At 45.7% G+C, this 23,271-nt stretch overlaps 3 protein-coding genes across 7 annotated transcripts; 1 reads left to right on the plus strand and 2 right to left on the minus strand.

The window, feature by feature from the left end:
- Positions 1 to 2,730: 2,730 nt before the first annotated feature.
- Positions 2,731 to 4,598, minus strand: mRpL55 (mitochondrial ribosomal protein L55). The gene is made up of 2 exons (XM_066737081.1): positions 4,452 to 4,598; positions 2,731 to 4,329 (listed from the first exon to the last, which is right to left on the minus strand). Coding segments are annotated over exons 1-2 (342 nt in total). The 5' UTR covers positions 4,454 to 4,598; the 3' UTR covers positions 2,731 to 3,989.
- A 57-nt stretch (positions 4,599 to 4,655) lies between these two features.
- On the plus strand, positions 4,656 to 5,902 carry LOC136779457 (ATP synthase subunit s, mitochondrial). 2 transcript variants are annotated; one of them, XM_066737079.1, is made up of 5 exons: positions 4,656 to 4,719; positions 4,812 to 4,900; positions 4,990 to 5,195; positions 5,280 to 5,442; positions 5,517 to 5,902. In XM_066737079.1, the coding sequence occupies exons 1-5, from the start codon at positions 4,705 to 4,707 to the stop codon at positions 5,623 to 5,625; spliced, it is 582 nt and encodes a 193-aa protein (XP_066593176.1). In that variant the 5' UTR covers positions 4,656 to 4,704; the 3' UTR covers positions 5,626 to 5,902. The 2 variants fall into 2 exon arrangements, with proteins under 2 accessions (XP_066593176.1, XP_066593177.1); XM_066737080.1 differs by having other exon boundaries at positions 5,280 to 5,438.
- On the minus strand, positions 5,893 to 22,794 carry Sulf1 (Extracellular sulfatase Sulf1). 4 transcript variants are annotated; one of them, XM_066737077.1, is made up of 12 exons: positions 22,350 to 22,794; positions 14,755 to 15,065; positions 14,421 to 14,660; positions 12,572 to 12,893; positions 10,534 to 10,684; positions 10,212 to 10,387; positions 9,764 to 9,874; positions 7,624 to 9,659; positions 7,116 to 7,514; positions 6,856 to 7,044; positions 6,703 to 6,787; positions 5,893 to 6,629 (listed from the first exon to the last, which is right to left on the minus strand). In XM_066737077.1, exons 2-12 carry the CDS (start codon positions 15,005 to 15,007, stop codon positions 6,542 to 6,544), a joined length of 4,050 nt encoding a protein of 1,349 aa, XP_066593174.1. In that variant the 5' UTR covers positions 15,008 to 15,065; positions 22,350 to 22,794; the 3' UTR covers positions 5,893 to 6,541. The 4 variants fall into 4 exon arrangements, with proteins under 4 accessions (XP_066593174.1, XP_066593171.1, XP_066593173.1 ...); XM_066737074.1 differs by having other exon boundaries at positions 7,624 to 9,662; XM_066737076.1 differs by lacking the exon at positions 22,350 to 22,794 and adding an exon at positions 16,937 to 16,957 and having other exon boundaries at positions 7,624 to 9,662.
- Positions 22,795 to 23,271: the final 477 nt, after the last annotated feature.

Genomic DNA, 23,271 nt, shown 5'->3' on the forward strand with positions numbered 1-23,271 from the left:
GAGTGGAAAGAGTCGGCGGAGATTTTGCCGGATTCTTCAGGGGGGGGGGGGTGGATTTTTCTTCAGGGTCAATGGAGGACTTTGGTGGATCTCGATGGGGTCCCGGGATATCGAGCAAAGGCGCGAGTCTCGTTCGTTGGCGAAGAGGAGAGAGTCGAGAGAGCCGGTCTCTGGCAGTCCGCGCGCAGTATGGTCGCTCTGCTACAGTGTGCAGTGCTACCTCGTGGCCTACTATAACACAACTGACTCCCACCGACTTGTCTTGTCACTGCGAGCTATGCCTCCCCCCTCCCTTTCATCTCCCTTCGAAAAGTGGTGGGGGATCTTCCTGTCGATAACAAGATCGATAATCATTCGTCCTTCGCGAATCCTTTTTTAACGCACGTGCTTCATGGAGGTCGTCCTCTTGATATAAACAAATTATTCCTCACCTTTCTTCGTTTTTTTTTTTTTTTCATTAAAAACTCGTGCAGCGCAACGTCACTCTTTAACCAATTTCTTTTTGCAGCGATAAATTGTATTCTCTGTTTGATCGATTTTTGGATTGTAATTTAATTTCTTGTCAAGTTTTTTGTGGAACTTGAATCGATGTTTCATCGTTGTATACACGATATGCTCTTTGTGTTCCTTCGACTTTTTTTCAACTCTTCTTGTATATCAATAACTTTCGCATTAATTATATTGAAAGGAACTGCAGTCACCCCGTGCACATTCGTGTGGCATTCGCCATGTTGCACAATAATCTTCACGAGTGTTTCCATAATACCGAGGAAACTGTATTATACAATTTGGTTTTTTCTTCTTGTTTATATAGGAAGAGAAACTTATTTTTTTTTTTCCTAATGTGGATTTTCCCTTAAACTCAAAATCGCAGTGCTTCTTCGTATTTTCGTTTTGAAGAAAATTGGAAAACAGGATTTAATAAACGTATATATATATATATATATACAGTTGTACATAGTATTAGGAATTCGTAGAGGATCACTCGAAAGGTGACCAAGTTTCTCTCTTGATAAATGCGATATTTCAGAGTGGAGGAAGAAAGTTGTTGAAACTGGGTGCGCAGTGGATGGAATAAAATAATGGCTCGTTTAAATAATTTAGCAATCGTCGGGATCTTGGCTGGATTGGATAAGCGCGTTTGATGAAACGAAATAGGCGCAGCTGCACTTGACTTTGCATCGTGTGAACGAGGCTTCGCGTTTCTTTCGTTTACCTGCTGCACGATGCACGCACAACTTAATACCGAACGCTTGAATCATTTGCTTCCTCCTATATATATATATATATATATATATATATATATCTGTAACGATCCCCTTGGCATCTCGATTCTCCTCGCTTCACGTGCAATTTAACTCATTTTTCGCAAAACACTCCATTTCACCGTAGCGCCACGCACGGAAAAATCATTTCCTCCGCGAGTTCTGTCACTCTCAACAATATATATATATATATATATATGTTACACTTGAAAAAGTAATTTTTAGAGGAGGAATCGAGTTGGCGAAAAGAAATGAAAATTCCTCGCGAGACGTTTACAGCGCGAGACCAGGAGGATCCGCGTCCTTTGATTTAGCTGGATTCGCATTGGTGAGAGTTATCGGTGGAATTAGTCGTAGGAACCATTACGCAAGCATTTATTACGAAAGTTTTTCACGAGTGCATCCCGCAGGCTCGTTTAATTACGGTCTCGGGCATTCTTATCTTGGGTATCGATGCTCGAAAGTACCGTTTTTACTCGGAACGTGTGCCAAGGAGTGTATTTGCGTAGGATTCTCGTGATACAGGAGGGGGAGCCTTAAAATGCATCGGATCATAATACTGCGCGAGGATGCGCGATTCTATATATATATATATATATATATATACGTATACGATAACAGCGTCGTTTCGATCGTTTCGGCAAATTTATTTCACAGAGACTTTTTTTTCTCACTGCTATACACGCTTTACAGCCTGCACGAATCGACTCGACAATTGTTTTATCTGGCTTATGCAATACTTTGGTAAGGAAAGTTTCTCGAATGATTTACACAGCGAAACTTTATTTGCAAGCCTCGATAATTTGCGAATTTTATCTCCGCAAATTTCCCCCATGCAATTGCGAACGGAGATGTGGGAAAGGTCAACGAATCTCTCTCGGTGATTTTGCAATTGTGCGTTTGTCCGAGATTCGATGGGAAATTGACCGGAGTATTGCACCACGTGCATAGCAAATATCGAGAAATAGTTTTGGCAAATTTTTGGCGGAATTTTCCGAGCTGAAAAATACGCGAAAAAAAGTCGGAGATTTTTCAGTGTTTCTTCAACGTTGACACTTTCCGCCTGCTCGAGTGAAAAGCGTTAGTCCGAGTGCGGACGTCCCATACGTGAATTATTAGATAACGTCTCTCTGCGTGCGTTAAATTAGCATGCGCCGGGAAAATCGGGTCGTAAGGATTTTTTAAATTACAAAAAAGCAGGCACCAGTGATAATTGTACTTGTCCAGTTAAGAGGAGTAGTTTTATTCTTAATAACGCTTCGACTTTGATAAGCTAATAAGCTATGTGGTTTATTCTACTCTTTTATTCTCCTCTTTAGTTTCCTTCTCTCGTGACAACGTGTCATATTGAGTCCTGGAACGTTCCAGGATGATTGCTGGCACTTTAAGAGTCCATCTCGATTGAATTAGTTTAAATGAATGGGAATTGACATTATTTTTTTGTATCGTTGCAATGTTTCTTTTAGACGAAATATTCGTGAGACGTAATTTTTTAATTATAGAAAGGATTACAATTGATATAGTTATTTATTATGGTGCAATCGTTTTTTCTCTCTCTCTCTCTCTCTCTCTCTCTCTCTCTCTCTCTCTCTCTCTCTCTTTCCTATTAATAATTCGAGCCTCGCATCGTCATTTGCGGACAAATGCTAATTCAACGCTGGCTTTGTACGATGCTCGTCGTCCATCCGAACCAAACGAATGCGAAGCATGTTCGGACACCTTATAAGCAAGCCGCACATCTTATCGTTGCCCAACAGCGGCTCCAGAATTTTCCTGAGACTGTCGCAATCAAAGTTTCACCTTTATCGAAAGTGCTCCTTATTTTATATGGACAATGTGTTTGCTGTATATTATATCATCCCAAGTGTGGAATATTTTAGCTCTGCATGTTTGATAATTTAACTCGATTGTGTTTTTCTTCAACTATTTTCTTCGCTCGAATTTTAGCAATTTTCAGTAATAACATCTGAATATTGCCAACTGGTATTTAAAAATAAATTAAGGAACCCGGACGCGAATTACGACACCCCTATAACGATCGTTACTGTAATATTTTGTGAAACTAAAGTAAAAAGTATTGAATAATGATTACGCTTCTTGTTAAGATTATTTTTGCTCTCTTTATTGAAAGCTCTATTTTACTGGTCATCAATACTTTCACTTTGCCTTCACCAACGCCATTCTGGCTCAGTGATATTTCACTAGAGTCAAATTACAATTTCTTCTGCATATTTATTTAAAAGTTTCAACTCGATAAAAGTGCGAAGAAAGGTAAAGTGTGAAGCAGAGAAAGTTTTTGGAGAAAGAGAGCGAAAGAATATTTATCTCCATTAGACATTTTCCCTTTATAACAAAGTAATTAATACTAAACAAATAAAATAAATATTACCTTCATATATATATATATACCTTGGGAAAAATAATAGGTTGTTATAAATACCTCGTTTATTCTAATAAATAAACATTTTGTATAATTCGATATTTGAGAAAATTCCAGTATCGATGCTCGCAAGACTTTTGCATCGAAGGCAAAGTATGTTCGCAAGCTTAAGATGTATTGTATGGTAGATTTTTCATATACAATGTTTTCAACAAAACTTATTCATCCGTTTTAAGGCATGATTGCATTTTCAAGACACGTTACTCTATCTATGATACACTAATAGGAAAAGTTTATGAAGTCTGTGTTATAAAAGAGACTTTAACTCATTGCAACAAGTGACGCTACTGTTTCTTCCTCTTCTTCAAATATTTGGTTTCGTCGAAACCAATGTCATCCTCTTCTTCTTTGATCGCCACCTTTGATTTTGGTATTCTTTTCATTAACCGGAGTTTACGTTGTTCCTCTGTAAGTGTGCTTAAATCCAAAGGTAACTTAATTATTTTTCTTGGTTCATGGTAATCAATATTTATACTACTTCCATCCGGAAAAACTAAAGCTGTTGGATATGTTCGAGCAAAGACTTTTCTATGTTTTCTGGTAATCGCTGCTGACCAACAATTTAAATTTCTACCAAGTACCGATGCACACTGCGTTACTCGTAATAAAGAAGTCATATTCATCCTGAAATAATGAGAAAAATTCAAAATTAGCGTACTTTTATAGGTTATATCACTCAAATTGAAACCGTCTTCTTTATAGAGTATGTTTTTATATGCAAAATTATTTTAGAATCATAGTATTACATAAATTAAAGCATCCTATGAAGTACAAAATATCGTATTAATTCAATCGTGACTTTAATTGGTTTCTAAACACAAACAAGATCAATCTCCTCTCCTCCTCTTGTCATGTATTATTTGGACACATGGCGAGTGGCGACACATGCGCACTGCTCTGCTATTTACAAATCTGTCTGTACATACTAACTGTAGTATGTACTATGTACATACATGGTATTAGTATTGCTACGATTGGCAAGTTGGCAACGCCGATAAAATGTTGCTTTTGCAGGTTATATAGCATTTATGTTTAAAACAATTATATTATTGCGTGCATTATTATTAAATAGTAAGCCAACATTTTATTGTTTATCGCTCATTTAGGCTCCTAAAAATTTATTATCAACAAGCGTGTGCCGTTATACGATATCAAAGAGACCATTATTTTATTGGTTGACATATATATTTAATAGGTAAGTAAAGTTTTTTCACATGTATTTAGCTGTTTTATGCGATCGTGGAGAAATTATATTTCTTATGGGGAGATATTGAATTTGTTAAGGGTAGACAGAGAGAGGATAAAAGAGGTTGGACCAGATCGTGCCTGTGCAGAATGGCTTTTGAGAAATGGTGCTTTTGTTAGATGGAAGAATAACGACGAATATCTGAAAGATTATAACGTATTAATAGCGGAACAAGAGCAACAATTTATAGAAGCTGTCGATGCAACGGATTCTGCTATAAGTTACATTGGTTTTCCTCATTTTCGTTTGTATCTATTTTACTACGCATTTTAATTAAGATAACCAACTAACTAACTCCAAACTTATCTGAGATCAAATTATTTGCCAGAGAACTGCAAGTATATACAAGAGGTCAAATTGATCAACTGTCTGTATATCGAAGACTCGGCTATGAAATTATTATCCATTTTAAAAGAATCTTTGACGGATCTAGAAGTTTCCAAATGCGATTCCGTAACTGAGGAAGGATTGAAATATTTGGAGAATCTTAAGTATAAATAATTATGGTTTATCCGTTTCATCCGTCGACTCGTTTTATAATTTATACTATATTTTTTTGTTACAGAAATTTAAAGATATTGAAGCTCAGTAATTTACCCTACGTCAAAAGTAGAAAAGAAATAGAGGAGCAGTTAAAGAAAGCATTGCCAGATTGTTCGATTGTTTATAAATAAGCTAAAGTCTATATATACCGTTTGCTCTACATTTGTATAACATATTTATACGTATGATTGTCGGAAAATGGCGTTACTTACTGTTCCTGCTAAATGTTAGTGAGAGATAGGTATCGAAACTAAGCAGAAAAATCAACTATTTTTTAATATTTTTAATGCGTCATTGCTACTTTTGGTGTATATAGACACGATGGTACGTGTCTATTTCAATTTTTCTTTTTGAGAAAACATTAAAACTCTTAAGAACACAGGATAAGTAAACGCATATTCAATTTTCTCTGTTGTGTTTATTTTGGTTCTCCATCACATGTGTTACCTTCCACTACTGTTTGTCCAAATCTGGAGAAACAAATACTATAAAATACGTTCGTAACAACGAATCGTAACAAAAATTTCTTATATCTAAAAAGATATACATATATATTATATACAGTCTTATGATGGTGTATATATATATTTAATTATTACTTCAATATCCCGTTGCTTTCCGTACTCCGCTAGAGATTAAGCACTGTAGAAGTGTTTTCGATTAATTTCTTTATTATATCAAATAATTTTGGCAGTGAACCACAAGAGTAGTAATTGTAAAATGATTGTTTCAGGAGCGATAAAAATGGCAGGGCAGATCGATATTAAAATTTCGATTATACAGGGATCCAAGTTAGAAAATTTGCTTAGCCACACAGGAAAAAGAGTATTTTCATTTTGTGTTCGATATTCCAGATTGTTCGTCAAAAATACTCTAGTGGAATCTACTTTGACTTTTATCAAGTATCACCATGTTGTCATTAAAGTAAGAATAAATTACACGCGCAGTTTCTCTCTCTCTCTCTCTCTCTCTCTCTCTCATAATGAGCCGTATGTCTATAGGACAATTTGCAAGACAATGATTAAAGATAAAGGGGATAAATTACAATTACTGACGTCTATGCCTTTGAGAGTTTAACGCATCTTCGTGATGTCTCCAGCTACTTTGCCAGCTTCGGCTGCGCCTGTTCCAGACACTGAAGGAAAAAGAAAATAAGTAAGAGAATGAAAATACACACGGCCTATATGTGCTGTGTCTCTCGAACTTACTATGGCAGTTTTTTGCGCTTCTTATTAGGCAGATTAAGCTCGCTCTCTCTAATTATTTGTAAAGCAGATGGCACGAACATCTCACCTATGAACAAATGGTAATGTGAACACAGGAACCCTACGACTTGAGGAACGAAAATTCAACTCGCATACCAAATGTGTCGAGATATTTTCTTTTAGAGATAAATCGTTGCTGCTGTGGTAAAACTAATGGTTCTCTCGCACTTCCAACCGTGCAATCGCGAGTACCTTTACAACCCTTCAGATGCTCCAGCTGATCGTGTAAATGAGATTTCTCAGAAGGAGATAGAGATGAAACCCTGTTCCATTGCTCGAATGGATCTGTCCAAGTGAAGAGCACGATCAATAATTAATTATGCGACATTTTTAATCGATCGTTGCACAAAACTTACCGATTCTTAAATTATAGAACGTCACTAGACCCGTAGTGAACTCGCAATAAAGAAAATTATGCGTACTATTGATAGTACGTATGCACGAATAAGTATTATTATTGGCATTCATGCAGAAGCAGAATGGGCCGGCATTCCATAGAGGCGCGGTTCGCCAATGATCGTTGTCATGCTCGAAACAATTCATCTTTTCAGTCAAGCACTCTTTCTCCAATTTAGCTTTCTTCCTCAGCTTTCTCTCTTTCTTCTTTAAACGTTCCTCCTTCAACCTTCTCCTCTCCTCTTTGGCGATCTCCTTCTCATCCCTCTTCGAGTAAGAATCAGGCTCGCAATAGCACTTGTGGCGCGCTTCCAAAGGATTGTTCAACACTGGCGGCCTTCGTACGTTGTTATTCGTACCTTGAAGAGAATACCAGCAGTCGTCAAATTGCACACAAAAATATAAAGGGAACACAAATTTCAGAAAAAAAAAAAAAAAAAAAAAAAAAAAAAATGCCAGAATATTTACCCTGCCCCTTCTTCTTATCAGGCTCGATAACAGTCACGTCGATTCTGGCTGGTCCACCAATCCCAGAGGTGGTTCTGTTTCTCGCTGCTTTTCTCGTTGGTAAAGTCGTCATCGGTGCCGATAAGGAAGTTGCGCGCACAGTTGGCGCAACGGTCGCTCTGGAAAGATCATCGTTTATCAAAGTTGTAGGAGTGGCTACGGTACTCTCCGATACAGGTGACCCTGACGAAACATCTTCCGTGGTGGTCTCAACTACATGGCCCTTGACTCTGATCTTTTTCACTTCCGTGCTACCAACCGTGTCCTGATAAATGGCAGTTTTCTCGGGTCGCACGGTTGTTTCGGCCTCGGTGGTGGTGTTGGCCGCTTCCTCGTGGATGCTGTTGCTCAACAGAGTACTGTTTCCACGATGATGGTGATGATGATGAACCTTCTTCCTCCTCTGGTTCCTGTCCTCCTCGGTCTCGGTCCGGTTATTGGACGCGTCCTTGATTCTTTGCTTCCGTGGATTTTTCTTTGGCTTCAAGGTCGTCGAGGATGTCGATTCTTCAGCCTGCGAAGGTCTCAAGGTCATTTCCTCCTCCACCGAGGTCACGGTGGACGTAATTATTGTCGGAGTTCCAGTGGTGGTGGTGGTGGTGGTGGTGGTGGTGGTAGCATTATTAACACTGGTATCTTTCTCGTGCTTCTTATGGTGCCTGATGGCATGATTTTTAGACGAGTGAGATCTGCGATGCTCCTCATCAATCTCTTCCTCGACCGCTTGAGGTCTCTTGATCATCAGATGTCTGCGAATCTCTTTCAGCGTCTCCAGCTGCATTCTCATTTCACGAATCTGCTGCTCGATCTCCCTTCTGGAGATCCTCCATTCGTTCGGATCTTGATAAATGGACTGACTGCAATTAACACCACCATTCGGCAACACCAAACACTTGGAGGACGAGGACTTTTGCTCGGATGAGCGACGAGCGTGAGTCTCTTTCAGATCGTCCAGCTCCTCCTCGATGCTCTCCATAATTTGAGTAACGTGCTCGATCGGGTCCTTCTTGCCGACGTTCCTCCTGAACCTACGGTGCCTCTCGATCACGTCGTCCACGTTCAGACCTCCCCCAACGACCTTATCCAACACCGGATCGAAATCTTCACCGGTGTACCCCAGACTCTTGTCCTCGCGAGAGATCCACCACTCGTTCCCATCCGGAACCCAAGAAGTTTCGTTATCGGAATTAAGGCCAAGCTTCTCAACAACCCGGTGATCCTTGCCAGTATTCTCCAGCAAAGCGTTGAACTCTTCGGCAAAGTCCTCGTCATCCTCCTCGTCGATGGCTCTCCGGTCCCTGAATTCCCCCAGCTCTTCCTCATTGTCAAAGTCCCAGTTGCCGGTCTCTCGTCTTCCCCTCCTGTGGGAGTATCCAGGATCCTCGTAAGGATCCACGTGGCTCGAGTCACTGTAGTATCTCCTCGAATCGAAATCATTGCTCTCCAGTCTGGTGTACACCACGCCGTTCGGCGTGAAGCAGGCGCACTTCTTGGTGAGTCTCGGTGCTGGCGTGGACGTCGAATATCTGCACTTGTGCCTCCTCCACCGGTGACCGTCCCTCTCGCACCTCCACTTCTGACCAGGAAGACACTCGGCTCGAGACTCTGCGCGAGAACACTCGACCGCCAGTCTCTCGTGTTTACCAGCGAGGGAGACTCCGGCCACCCCGTTCTCCAGGTGCGAATCCGGATTGCTCTCGTCGACGATGGACTCTTCGAGGTCCTCGTCCTCGGAGAGGTCCTGGTCGCTGCCAGTGTCGTTCTCCACGAGCCTGTGGTCCTCGGACTCTTCCTCCTCCTCCTCCAGGTCCTCCTCCTCTTCGGCGGTCGTCGTCGTCGTCGTCGTCGTCGTTTGCTGCTGCCTCGCCAGGGTGGCGTTTTGCCTCCTGGCCTCTCGCGCCCTCGACTCCGCTATCGACTCCGCAGTCTCTCGACGTCCCGATGACTCTATGAGGAACGTGTCGGGCCACTTGAACTTTGACCTCCTGCCGTGTTTGCTGCTAAAAATTGCGCGGTGAAACGTTTTAATCGGGGAACGTGTCGAGATCCGAAAGTTCGCGAATAAGAATAAAAATTATATGGAGAACAAGAAGATTTATACTTGAAGAAGAGTCTCTTGAAGGAACGTCCGTCCATTTGAGGCGGCGTCTCGACGCCAGCGATGTCCAGGAAGGTCGGCGCCAAGTCGATGTTTAAAACTATGTCGTCTACTCTGCAATATCACATTATATATCTTCCTTTACAATGCAGACAGAAAGACTGGAAATGTTTGAACGATCGAAGACTCGGTAAAATAAACGAAAAAATTGCTACATAGATTATTATAACTGTGCTGTACAAACTATACATAATCTTTTATTTTCACGCAAGAAAAGAAGCAGAAATTATTAGTGAGATTTACGAGTTTGTGATCCGGATGGGATTTCTGGGCTGCTCGGATCGATCGGAAAGCGTGTGTTAACGCGAGCTAAAATTAACTCTTCGAGTGGACCAAGTTTCTGGCGATAGGGGAGAGCGAAGGGATAATTATTCTGAAATTTTACACGTACACGGAACCAGGCTCGATTCCGGGACCTCGTATCAGGAACGGTACTCTCACGTCGAACTCGAAGGGGAAACTTTTTCCCTTGATAAGACCGAATTGTCCCAGGTGATATCCATGATCCGACGTGTAAATGACGTAAGTGTTTTCCAGCTCTCCCAAATCCTTCAGCTCCTGATAGATCTGTCGACGAGAGAGAGAGAGAGAGAGAGAGAGAGAGAGAGAGAGAGAGAGAGAGAGAGAGAGAGAGAGAGAGAGATTCGTCTTGTAATTTTAAATTGGAGAACAGTGATTCTGTAAAATCTACGATAATTCGTTGGAAAGATTACCCTCTCCACGGCCGTATCGACGCTCTGCAAGGTCTGAAGCCTCTTGGTCATCAACAAATCCGTAAACTGTTTGTGAATTGGCTGCATCTTCTTCGTCACCTGCAGGATCCATTGTTTATCCGGATTCGGCGCGTAGTCGTAAGCCGGAGTGCTGGGGAACGAGAAACACAACGGAGTATATCGCGGTATATAGCAACGATATATACATATATATATATTAGGGTGGTCGTTAAAAAACAAATCTTTTGACGGACCCCATGCAAAAACCACTAGTATTTGATGAGAAACTACAGTGGTTGAAACCTGTGGCCTGACACAAATGATGGAAATACGTGCCTCATTGCGATCAAATATAATTTTCGAAGAATTTTACAGTTTTTCGCTGATAACTCATGAAATATTCGATTCTACGAATAGATGCATATAACCTTTTCTCTACAGAATTAAATTCTACATAATAAAGGTTCTATACATTTTTCTTCTAGAATGCATACTAATCGAGATATTTCTGAAAAATCGATCCTCTTGTTCGTTTATACACATTATATTGATATGTTTATATGAATAATTATTTTTAGTTTACCGTACAATTAACATATTTTATTAAATTAAGAGAAATAAAATGTGTAACTACAGCGAAATAAGAATAACTACTCATACGAGCATATGTCAATATAATGTGTATAAACGAAAAAGAGGATCGATTTTTCAGAAATATCTCGATTAGTATGCATTCTAGAAGAAAAATGTATAGAACCTTTATTATGTAGAATTTAATTCTGCAGAGAAAAGGTTATATGCATCTTTTCATAGAATCGAATATTTCATGAGTTATCAGCGAAAAACTGTAAAATTCTTCGAAAATTATATTTGATCGCAATGAGGCACGTGTTTCCATCATTTGTGTCAGGCCGCAGGTTTCAACCACTGTAGTTTCTCATCAAATACTAGTGGTTTTTGCATGGGGTCCGTCAAAAGATTTGTTTTTTAACGACCACCCTAACATATATATATATATATATATATATATATATATATATATACTATATATAGGATGACGAAAGCTCCTCTACTTAAATTTTCAAAAGCATCGAGCCACCATTAACGGGCTAATTTCTTTCGTCCAGGTGTGCTTCGAGCGTTAGGATTCTGCGACGCGAATGGTCCTATTAATTTTGTAAACAGTCTGAATATAATTGTCGAGCGTCTCGCGCAGCGACTGAGTGCTCTACTTCGTTGGGTGGTTCTTGAGGAATGAGGGAAAGAGGGTGGGGGAGAAAGAGCTTTGGAGAACACGAAGCAATTAAGAAGCGCACGGCGAAACGCGGCCACGTTGCCAGGCACGGGGCTTTTCTCTCCTCGTCACGGCCTGAATTTGCATAAAAGCTTGAAAAGCTTCGTGAAATGTCTCCGCGCTTTTCATCGAAATTATGCAATTTACGAAATTTCCCTTTGAGCTGCTGGAAAATGGCTTCGTTAAGACCGGCCGAAAAGCTCGGCACAACCTTATACTCCGGAAAATTAATCCCTCGCGCAATCGACTAATTCTATTTGTGCGCGGAAAATTCATATTCGCGTCTCCTTGATACCACCCCCTTCATCAAGAGGGGGGGGGGGTGGGGTGGGGGGATAAAGAAATAAATAGTTTGCACAGAGAGAAACATCGACTCTACGACCGACGCGAGTTTCATAACAATGACTGCGCGTTTGGAGAACGAGCGAAGCACCGAGAAAATGTTTCGACCGACGATAATCGTTTCACCGCGCGATAAAAGAAAAAATTCTAACGCAACGAAAAAAATGTTTATTCACCGGTCGAAACGCTTTTTCCTCATCGAATATAAATCAGCGACCAACTGGTTCCTCTCCCGCGACCGCGGGTCAACGAGGTGTGGGCGACCCACGGAGAGCGGTCGCGAGATGCGTGTGTGTGTGTGTATCAATGAACGAGGGAAAGAAAATCCAAGATGGCGGCGGGCAGTGCTCGCGAGGAGCACGCACGCGAGCATCTCGATAACGTGCGTCGCACCGGACTCACTGGTGGGTGGTGACGTTGAAGAAGAGACGGGAGAACTGCGGAGCCGAGTCCTCCGGTCCGTGCGGGGCCGGGAAGCTGGCCACCAGCATCACGGGCTTCCGGGCGAAGTTGTGCTTGCTCTGCCTGAGGAAGGCGACGCTGTCGTTGGCTATGAGATCCGGGTAATAATCCTTACCGTACTCGAAACCGTGCTTTATCTTCTTGCCGTTCATGTTGACGCTGTAGTTGTAGTAGCGCGAGTTCATTATCAGGCCTCCCCATTCTCTCCAGCCGGGCGGTATGTACGAGCCGTTGTACTTGTTCAAGTACTTTCCGAAATAGCCTGGAATGCAGACGGGATTTACGGTTATTGCACCCGTCAGCGACAATGGCCAGGTATTTTATTCTCCCCCCCCCCCCCCCCTCTTCTTATGTGTAATGTGTATACATAACGATAAAAAAATTAGTCCTCCTCGCGCGTTCAAGGTGTGTAACCTCTTCAGGAATTACGCAACGACCGTTCGCCAAGATATTCGCGTTTTTCGAGCTTTTGCCCATATAATCTCCCCGGCGCGCACACAACGCCAACAGCGTCGAGCTATTTTTAGACCGGCGCCATCGCGCCCGGTGCACCTGGCCGTGCTAACGAGCCAAACAAAAATCATTAGGGATCCCCGGCCAGTTTTAGACCCACTCACTTTCCCAATCGTCCGCGGGGAATCGCTCGACTCGCGCGTCGAATCTTCGTCGATCGCGCACGAGAGCTCGCGGAGGCGGCGCCCCGTATATATATATATATATGTAGAGAGCAAACAGAGTTTGATCGAGTCGCGTAAAAATTGATAAGGGATTCGACGAGATGGCGCGGTTGGGGGAGCCAGTGATAGAGGAGGGAAGGATGGAGGGGAGGGGGGGGGGGGGTGGGTGAGAAGAATTGATCCTATCATTATGCACTCATTATCCGTTATTACCCTATTTGCTCCATTATCCTCGCCAACGTGTTTCGCATCATAATAACCTCCTTATTATCTTTCTCCTTTCTGCCTCTGCCTCTGCCTCTGCCACGCTCAACCCAATTTCTCTCGCTCCGAGGAAACCTTCTCTAAACTGCCCGGTGACGGATAATGGTACCACGTTTCCTCCCCACCCACCCCCCCCCCCCCTCCCATTATCGCTACGATCTAAATTCCACCATGCTCCGAGTGCCACCATCATCATCGTCGTCCAAGAATCTCCGCGGAATGTTCTTCGCTCCGTGGTTTCCGGTGATTCAATCGCGTGAACGAAACAGAGTGAAACGATCGAGGATCAAACTCGAGCGAATTCACAGCGATAGGGCGGCGGGAGGATAGCGAGGAAAATTTGTCGACTGGCAGGACGCATTCTGGTCAGTGGACGATGACCGCGGTGCGAGCAAGGCAGACAAGGGAACCAGTTTCGTCGCACACATCCACGTACGAGAACACCACGCTCGAAAATCCTCACCCACTTTTGTTCCCTCGTTTCAACAGCCTCGCGCCTTCTCCACCACCCCACATACATATATGTATATATATATACAAAACGCTCGATCCTCGCTCTCCCAAGAAAATTCTAAATACCACCACTCCACTGTGTTCGACGCGAGCAAAAGATTTACAGCTTCGCGATCGATCAATTTTATTAACGCCTGATCGATCCGTTCGCGGCTCGGCAGCTTCCGGCGCGAGAGCGCGCAAAGATGACATCTCGACCCGGAGCAAGTTTGCGCGAATGGAACGATTCGAAGGACACGCGCGTGGGGCGGCAGCTTCTTGGCGAAGTTGCGGCACGAGATGTTCGCTCGCTGACGTGGTTAACGCGCGTTGCATATATATATATACACACAGACCGGTGCGATAACCAGCGTTGCTGAGGTAAGCAGCGAACGAGTGGGGCTCGTGGTCCCTCTGCCATTGAGGGCTGCTGCAGTTGTCGTTGTTCGTGAAGACCTCGTGGTTGTGGACGTAGCGACCGGTGAGCAGGGAACTCCTGCTCGGACAGCACATGGGAGTCGTGACGTAAGCGTGCCTCAACTCGGCTCCTTCGTCCCTGATGCGCCTCAGGGTCCTCGGCATAAAGTTCAACGAGCCTGCAACCACACAGAGAGGCCGGAAAAGCCTCTACATCCACGCTACGCACACATATATGGAGGTTTCTCCCGGCGAGAAAAGTTTGCCCTTTACCCAACTCCACGTCCTGGTCGTCCGTCAGGATCAGCACTATGTTTGGCTTCCTCTCCGCGCGAGTCTGCTGCTGGTAAGGCAGATACGCCGAGTTGGTCTGCTGCTGATAATTATTGCCGTTCCCGTTGCTCCTGTGCGGGAAGCCCCGTCTCCGAAGCCCCGCGGCGTCATCCCCGGGAGCCTCGGGGTCGCTCCTCCTCGCGCTCGCGCCCAGCAACAAAATTGCCAGCACGATCTTCGGCAACGTCCTCATCGTTTCCGGTTCCGCTTCGGTGCACTCGCGATCTTCGCTGTCACAACATGTCGATCGCCTGAAAATCCAACAGTGCGTGTTTCTTAACGATAGTTCTATATATTGTGTATGGAAATAAATAACATTGTTGTTCCTGTCGTCACACGTCGTTACGCGTGCCTCGTATTACTCCGCGTGGGTGGAGTCGGTGAGTCGCCGAGCGGTCCGACGAATTATATCGCCGGCTCGACCGGACCAACAATAACGTCGACGAGTATAGCGTTTCTCGCGTGGTTCCGGAAAGTGAACGCAGAGGACCAAGCAGGGGGCTCGCGCGTCGGAGGTTTCTCCCTCGCGATTCGGCCGGGGGCGAGTAAGAGTGTCGCGGTAGAGAACAAAGGAGGGATGGGAGATAAGGGCTCGCCCGAGGGAGCGAAGCGACGCGAGGGAAGAGCGTGAAAATGAGAAACGACGAGGGGTTAATGGCGGCGAGAGACTCGGACAGTTATTGTTCGAGCGAGTGTGCGTGTCGCGGAGCAGATTTCGGGGGAAAGATTTGCCGGAGGGAGACTCCGAATACCGAGATTCCATCGCTCGATGCTGCACCGTATACCGTTGCGTATATATACCTCGCCGAAGCTTCCCTCGAACCCAACGTGTATATATACAGTACGCGAGACGACCGACCAATTGCAGCATCACCTGTCTGTAACGCGCGATAAACCCCCGCACGCTCTGGCGGAAAAAATTCATTTCGTCCCGGAATTTTATATCGCGGCGCGTAAAAGGGAACAAATCCCTGCGAGTTTCTCGAATGGCGAGTATACGAGCCGGGTGAACGAAGAAACTCACAATGAGATCCCTGAAGAGGCGGAGGGAATAAAAAATATATATAATTCTTGAAAAAAGAGTCGGAGGGATATGGGAGCGCTGGTCGAGAGGATGTGGAACGAGTGGAGGGGGGGGGGAGGGGGAGGGGGATTGAGGTATTCCACGTTGGAAAGAGCTGGAGGAAAGTATTTCTTCAAACGGAATTGGATGAGATGCGGGAGAGTACCGGGGTTTTGAAGGACGAGGGCAAAAGTGTGAAGGGGGGAGTGGAGGAATCCCAGCGATTCGTGCCAATTGAGAAATTCCGGTGGTCGATCGTTTTTCATCCAAGTGGAAAAGTTGCGCGGCGCCACGGTCGCAGTCCGCTCGACGGTTCAACCTACTCACTTTTGATTCTCCCGAGACTCGAATCAATTCAGCCGAGTATACCATATACGACCTTTCGATCCTGCGCGAGTACCGAAAATTTCTCTCGAGAAGCGGCGTCGACGTGCGCTAAAACTGGCAACGATCGAATTTTGAGGTTATGGCTGGGTCGTAGTACGGCTGATGCAGTTTCTGCGGGGGTATAACCACAGCGTTGCATTAAGCAAAGTGCAGTAGCCGAGTGCAATGATGTAGTATTAACGCGCAAGGTCGGTATTAAATTCTGGTGAGATTTTTTATACCGACGCTCGTGTGTTTCCTTGATGAACGCCACCCCGGCGAATTGGTTATAAACGAGGGCGAGCGATTCTCTATAATTTCATTGGGTTCGACGATAAAAATTGGTACCACTTTGCGGCACAATCGTAGTGTAGTTACATGTCTCTTCCGTTTGACGAAACTTTGTTGCGATCCGTGGTGGAAAATTTGCGCGAGAATTTGTGGTGGTGGATGAGAAGGAGTAATTTAGACTTTTTGTTAAAGGGGAACGAGGTTAACGAGAGTGTGTGGATGAAAATATTTTTGGTTTTACGATTCTTTCGTCCGGATCGTGAAATTAGTTGCGTGCGAAACGCGGTGGGTGTAATTTCATGTTTTACGGTATAGCACTGTAAAGTTGACTCAGTCGCGATGCCGAGGGTGGTCGATGTTCACGAGGAGGTGGAGGGCTGGGCTGGAATTGTCTGACCATACGTTGCCACAATGTTGTCAGCCATTTTCGTTTGCTCCACAACGAAGCTCGGAAGCCATGCAGTCATTCGCGTCATTTCGTGGTAGTACATACGACGGCGGAGACTCGAATACACGCGGTAACCTAGCATAACCTCTTGAAACGCGACAAACAACACTGGCAGATTTTCCATACGGAATCGTCCAATTGCATCGCGAGTCGCGCGCGTGTACGGGAAAACTTTGATCTTCCTCAGTCGTTTCATCGGAATAAAATCACCGAGACGCTTTATCCTGGAAAATCTCTCATCCAATGTATACAGGGTGTCTCGCACGAACGATGGCCATGCCAATGGTGCTACCATTGGATAGGGGACAAAAATCTGAGTAAAAAAGTTGTAAACACTTTTTTCCTAGCACTCTTGATTAAAAAGTTATTTGCAATTAAAGATTGTATCGATTACAGTAGGCCTACTTTAAGAGGAAGATTTTTCTTTATGGTCGCGTGTTAGAATAATAGGAAAAACACAAAGGCAAAACATTCGCTCGGCGTGTTTATGTTTTGATTGTTTTTATGGCGCTCAAACTCGAAACGGTCGATCACAACCTTCAACCACTTCAACAGACTCAAGTGGATGTTTGCCATTGTGTTTTTCTCAGTATTCTAATACACAGAATCTTATAGTATATTTCTGGCCTTATAATTTTGCGACCAAAACAATCTTCCTCTTTAAGATTGAAAGGAACTGGCTGTAATGGATAATCTTTAATCGCAAATAACTTTTGAACCAAGAGTGCCAGGATAAAAGTGTTTACAACTTTTTTACTCAGATTTTTGTCCCCTATCCGACGGTATGTACTATTGGCATGGCCATCGTTCGTGCGAGACACCCTCTACACACACACACACACACACAGTACACTCGTGCGAAACGTGTAACGAGCTGGCAAACTTTCGTCAGGTACCACGCGCTTTAAATCGCAGAATTGGACAAAAAGAGCCACGATGCTTTATTCATCACAGGAAACTTTGCAGCTTTTCATCAACGGGGGAGACGCGCGACGACAGGTGACTGTGATTTTCCCACGCTCGGCGACGTTGTTTTTCACGAGCCTGCCGTGTGCATCGTTGTTCCACGCTTCCCTATCTATAAAAGGTCCTGAGAGAGAGAGAATCTCTTCCACCACGTTGCGATATCTCCCACCCCCCCCCCCCCACCACCACGCTCTCCTCCAACCGTTCGACTAATTCCCTTCCATTTCTGTCGGATCCAGCGTCCACCCCCCCCCCCCCCCTCATCCAATTATACCGATGCAAACCGTAAAGATCGATCGCTTGAAATTTCTGCTTTTTGCCAGTGTGCTCTCATCATCGTCGAGTTTCCCGAGAGCGCGCATCTGTGCCATCATAAACGGGACGTTAACCCGTCCGTCCACGTGGTCCTTCTCCCGCATCAAGTATAGATTTATTTACGACCATCCGCGTGTCACGTCTCGGCTGATTGTAAGATACGAGCGCGATTATAACGGGCAGGATGCTCCGTGACTCGTGCGACTCCTCCGCGTCTCCAACCAACGATGCTCCGAGAGCATTGTGGATTCGAAATCTCTCTCTCTCTCTCTCTCTCTCTCTCTCTCTCTCTCTCTCTCTCTCTCTCGCGGGACGCCGGTATATAAATTCTCGTTGCTTCGTGGCTGCGATCCGCGCCACTCCGAATGCCCCTGCGCAAAATCAACGAGCGAATCCATCCGGATGACGAACACCGCGCAAAAAAATTGCCTTTCGCAGACTCGAGGAGGAGAGAGTCCGGGGGTTTCGGGTTGGAAAAGCAGCGATTGTGGGGCCGCTTGACACAAAGCGTGCGCGGGGGGGGGGGGGGGGGGGAGAGCGCGAGTCGAGCGGACATAAAGAGCGCCAGTTGACTCAAGGCGGGAACGAAAAACCGGTCAGCCGTGAAGATCGAATGCTGGTAGCTCTTTGCGACTGCAACGTTCCTGCCCGCTCGACCACGGGATACGTGTGATGCGCACGAAACGCGTTACACATTCCACGCGCCTCCCTATTACATATATATATATATATATATATACCAACGTTACCAGCTCTTCTCACCACCTGGCCCGGCCCTTTGCCCCGCGTGGGTATCTTCTCAAAAATCACCATCCCCATCCCCCTAATATTTCACGAGCTGCCGTATATATATATATATATAGCACATTTCCATCGCTCTCGAATCCTCGTTCCTCGCGCAGTGTTCGAATAACGCGTCGCGCGTCATCCCTCCCCCCTCCTCCCGCTTCTGACCGAAAGTCTCGTCCTCAGCCGCCACCCGTCGCTCCCTACACGTCACTTCCGACCGAGTATCTCCGCACGAATCTCTCGAGATTTTCCAGATCTCCCGTATGGAAAACAATCGGCTTGTTTGTTGTGAAACGTCCACGCGATTTCTCATCTCTCTCTCTCTCTCTCGTATATACGAATGTTCGCTTGTTTCCCCGTCTTCCTTTAGACAAAAAAATAACTATTCCGCCTTTGCGCGAGTGTTGCACTGTATACCGGATTGGCATCCCAGTCGATAAATTCTGAGATTGGGGGAGGTGGGGGGGGGGGGGGGGGGGGGGAGTTAGGTGATAGCTAGTCTGTGGAGAAAAATTGCCAAGGTGTTTCTTGAATGATTTTTGCAGAGACTTTGGTGGGAGGAATGACGCATTTGTAATATCATGCACGAAAGCGTAATATATATGGAGGGCAGGATAGAAATCTCGAGCATTAAAGTTATCTGACCTCCAATCGCCGTAACTCGATCCAACTGTACGTAAATACGTAACTTTGCTCGTAAGCACTCGGCACGAGAGGAGCTTTGGAACCGGGTCAGTGGTTACTCGCTCGATTCTCAGCTGGTACATCCACGTCGATTCGCCGTCACTTCGCAATGATTCCAACGAACGTCGGGACTCTATCGTTGACGAAACTTTGTGTTTCTCGAAATTTGGCCGGAAGCACAGCTTTGGTCGAGTGCCAGGATCGTTCGTATCGAAGTATCGAGCGCAAAACGGACAGAACCTCGCAACTCGGTTCACGCGCAGCAATTTGCAAATATTCCCGGTATTTCGATATTCCACTCGAGAAGATTCCCAGTTTTTGCTGCATGAGAATCCACTTTTGCGCTTCGTGCCTCGATCGCAGGTAAAACCGTAGGTATACGAGCGAGTAAAGAAAAAAAATACCGCATGTGCTAACCTACCGGACTGTTTCCTGGAGAAAACACACGACCCGATCCGAATAAAAGACACTGGAATCTATACAGTCGATTACGTAAAGAAATGCTGGAAAATCTCGATGCGTCGTTTTGTCCAAACATTTTCCGACGTCGCGACGGCTGCTCCAATTAATCAACGCTCTCCCGTATCGTAATTACCGTCGATGATGCTCGTCGCTCGCTAATTAATTTTCACGAACCTTCGCGGCTTGGAATCGATTTTCATAAATTTCTATTCTCGATCGTCTCCGCGCGAGAGCGAGGCTCGAATACACGGAACCGGCAGAAAAGTGCGTTTGATCGGAGAAGCGAAAAAAAAACAAAGATTCCTCGTGTTATTGCGGATGAATAAGATTACAAGGGTCGTCGTGTTTTTCCCAAGAAAAATGTGTTTCGAGTGCTTTCTCGAGGCGAGCGAGGCATGGAAGAACGCGCGCGCTCGACTCGCGTCACCGATGTCCGTACGGTTATTGGTGTACGTACGGTCTCTCGACGGTGGTCCGACCGACGTGCTCGGAAGAAGCCGAGTCGCGAGGGGGACGAGAGGAGGGGGGAGGTGCGCGTCATTGCTAAACGATTCGCGCGCCTGGCTAATAAATCTGCGCGATCGAACCCGGTGCGCGTTGAAATGGCCCGAAAATCGTGCAGTTTCGCGAATCACCCCGTCCGACGGGTCGACGCGTATCCAAGAAGAGGACCTCCGAGAGCCGTCCGAGCGTTTCTCTCTTCGACGCACGGTCCAATTAATCGGACTGATGCGCAGAAATTCTACTGTTGCAACGGATGAGTGGATGGGTAAGTTTCGCGAGTTTTTTTTTCCTCTTGCCTCGTCCCCCCAGTGATTTCTGTCAACAATTATTTGCAGCGAAGCCTGGCTCGCTCGACGAGGAGGGGGGGGGGGGGGGCAGGTGGTCGGGCCCTCGCACCTTCGACTTTCCCAAGTTTCAGGTACGCGATCAACTCTCTCTCTCTCTCTCTCTCTCTCTGGCAGCGCGGTCCCAGGGGATTCGCATGGGAAAGCGTCAAACGGAATCTAACGCTCTTCCAGTTGCAATATGGTGTGCCAAGCCGGGAACACGGCCCCTCGCTTCTTGCTTCTGCGCGTGTGAGAGTACGAAATATCAAATTTCAGCCTCGGCCTCAAAGTTTGCTCGCGCAACGGGTCGAGGCGGATGCAACGATGCATACGCGATAATTGATACTCGTTGCAGCTTTTTCTCCATCTTTCTCTCTCTCTCTCTCTCTCTCGATTATGCAACGCGCACGCCGTTTCCACTTTAACGCTTACACGTGCGAATAATTGGCCGGCGATGGTTCCAAAGTCTCTCGCTCGCTCGCTCGCTCGACGACCATGCACCGACGAGAGACTTCGGAATCAATTTTCTCCGCTTGTAATCCTACGGCGAGATAATCCTACGCTTCCGCGCGATATTCTTTCCTCTCGGTCCGCTCGTATCTCCTCTCGGAAGAATTATTGTCCGCTTGTGTGTGTGTGTGTGTAGCGGTGTAAAAAAAGACAATGGTAAATAAAGTAGGGGGAATGAGAGAGTGTACACTGTCTCTCTCTCTCTCTCTCTCTCTCTCTCTCTCGGTGAATAAAATTGCCAAGCCGTATACGTGCACGATGGAAATTATTAATAATTTATTCGAAAGCTGTGCGTAAGTAGACGCGCGAGTAAAGATATACTCCGAGTGGAAGGAAAGCTGCATTCCTATGCAGAGCTGCGAGAGAGCCCCACGGTCGTAGATATACAGCGATTGTACGAAATATCTCGATTCGCAGTTTTATCGCTGGCGCGTATGATCAAAGTTGCAATAAAAATTCTCCGTCAATTTCCCTGAAGGAGCGTCGCTCTTTTCGGCGGGTGAGTCGAGAGAGAGATGGATATATACTCGAGTAACTTTGAAGAGACGACACATTCGCGAGTCCATTTCTCGTGCAGGCGTCGTAATCGCGAGATAAATGCGCCGATATCGATGCGGTACGGCGACAAACGAGTCGAGGCCGAGTTTCCGGTTTTGCTCGCTTCGTGAAAACGAAAGAGGCGCGCGCTCGAGAGAGAGAGAGAGAGAGAGAGAGACCGTGCAACAGCATCGAACGGAATCGGCTTATTCTCGTCGGGTATAGACCCTTGGTATACGGACGCGTTTCTTCCAATTTTTATCGAGCTACTCACTTTTTTCTTATCGGTATACAGTTGTCCCAGCCAATACGGGCGAGGGTAGACCTTGAGGAGAGCCTCGATTCACCGTAGGATGGGATAGACGCGAGGAGAAGAGTTCGTCCGCTGGAGTAAGAGTTCTCGGGGATTGGCAGGTTAAGGGAGGGGGAGGGGGAATAATTCGAGGAATTCGACAAAAGTTTAGGGAAGATCGAAGGATCGGGACGAGTTCGAGTGTGGGAGACGAGAGGTCGGTGAATTTTTTATTGGACGTTGGAAAAGAGTGGAGGTGCCAAAATGTGGGGAGAGGGGCGGGGGAGGGAGGGGGAAGAGAAAGAGAAACACGTGGTTGAGGAAAAGAGAGGGAGGGAGAGAGAGAGAGAGAGAGAGAGAGAGAGAGAGAATTGACGCGAACGGGAGAGCAAGCACGACGTCACCCCAGCGACGTTCACAGGCAAACTGACTGGCTTGGCTCGCACCACGGGCTCCACGGCTCCTCCGCGACTCCGTCCGTCTCCGTCTCCGGCTGGTCGACTGGCTGGAGACTTGTGGAGAGACTGCCAGCCAGACTAAACTAAACTACGCTTTCAAACTCCAGCCTGGAAACAGCTGCTGCCTCTCCTGGCTCTGCCGGTCCAATTCTACCATTGCCAACTTACTACGCTGATCAGTCTCTTCGCTTCTCGACCATCTCTGTCCCTCTCTGACATTTTCGACCATCCCCCCCCCCTTTCCCCATCTCTCTCTCTCTCTCTCTCTCTCTCTCTCTTTCTATCCACGACATTATCCTTCCCTCTGCGTCTCGATCTCTTACTCTCTACTCTCCCTTTACCTCTCTCTCTCTCTGTTCTTCAAACACTTTTCTCAGCATATCCTTCTACTACACGACCCCATCCACGACTCTTCCCAAGTGGAACACTTTCCACTTTCCAGCCGC

The sequence above is a fragment of the Prorops nasuta genome, unplaced genomic scaffold, assembly GCF_024137725.1.
Source record: "Prorops nasuta isolate Cenicafe-Biocafe unplaced genomic scaffold, Cenicafe_Pnas_1.2 PNAS00017, whole genome shotgun sequence".
Lineage (NCBI taxonomy): Eukaryota > Metazoa > Arthropoda > Insecta > Hymenoptera > Bethylidae > Prorops > Prorops nasuta.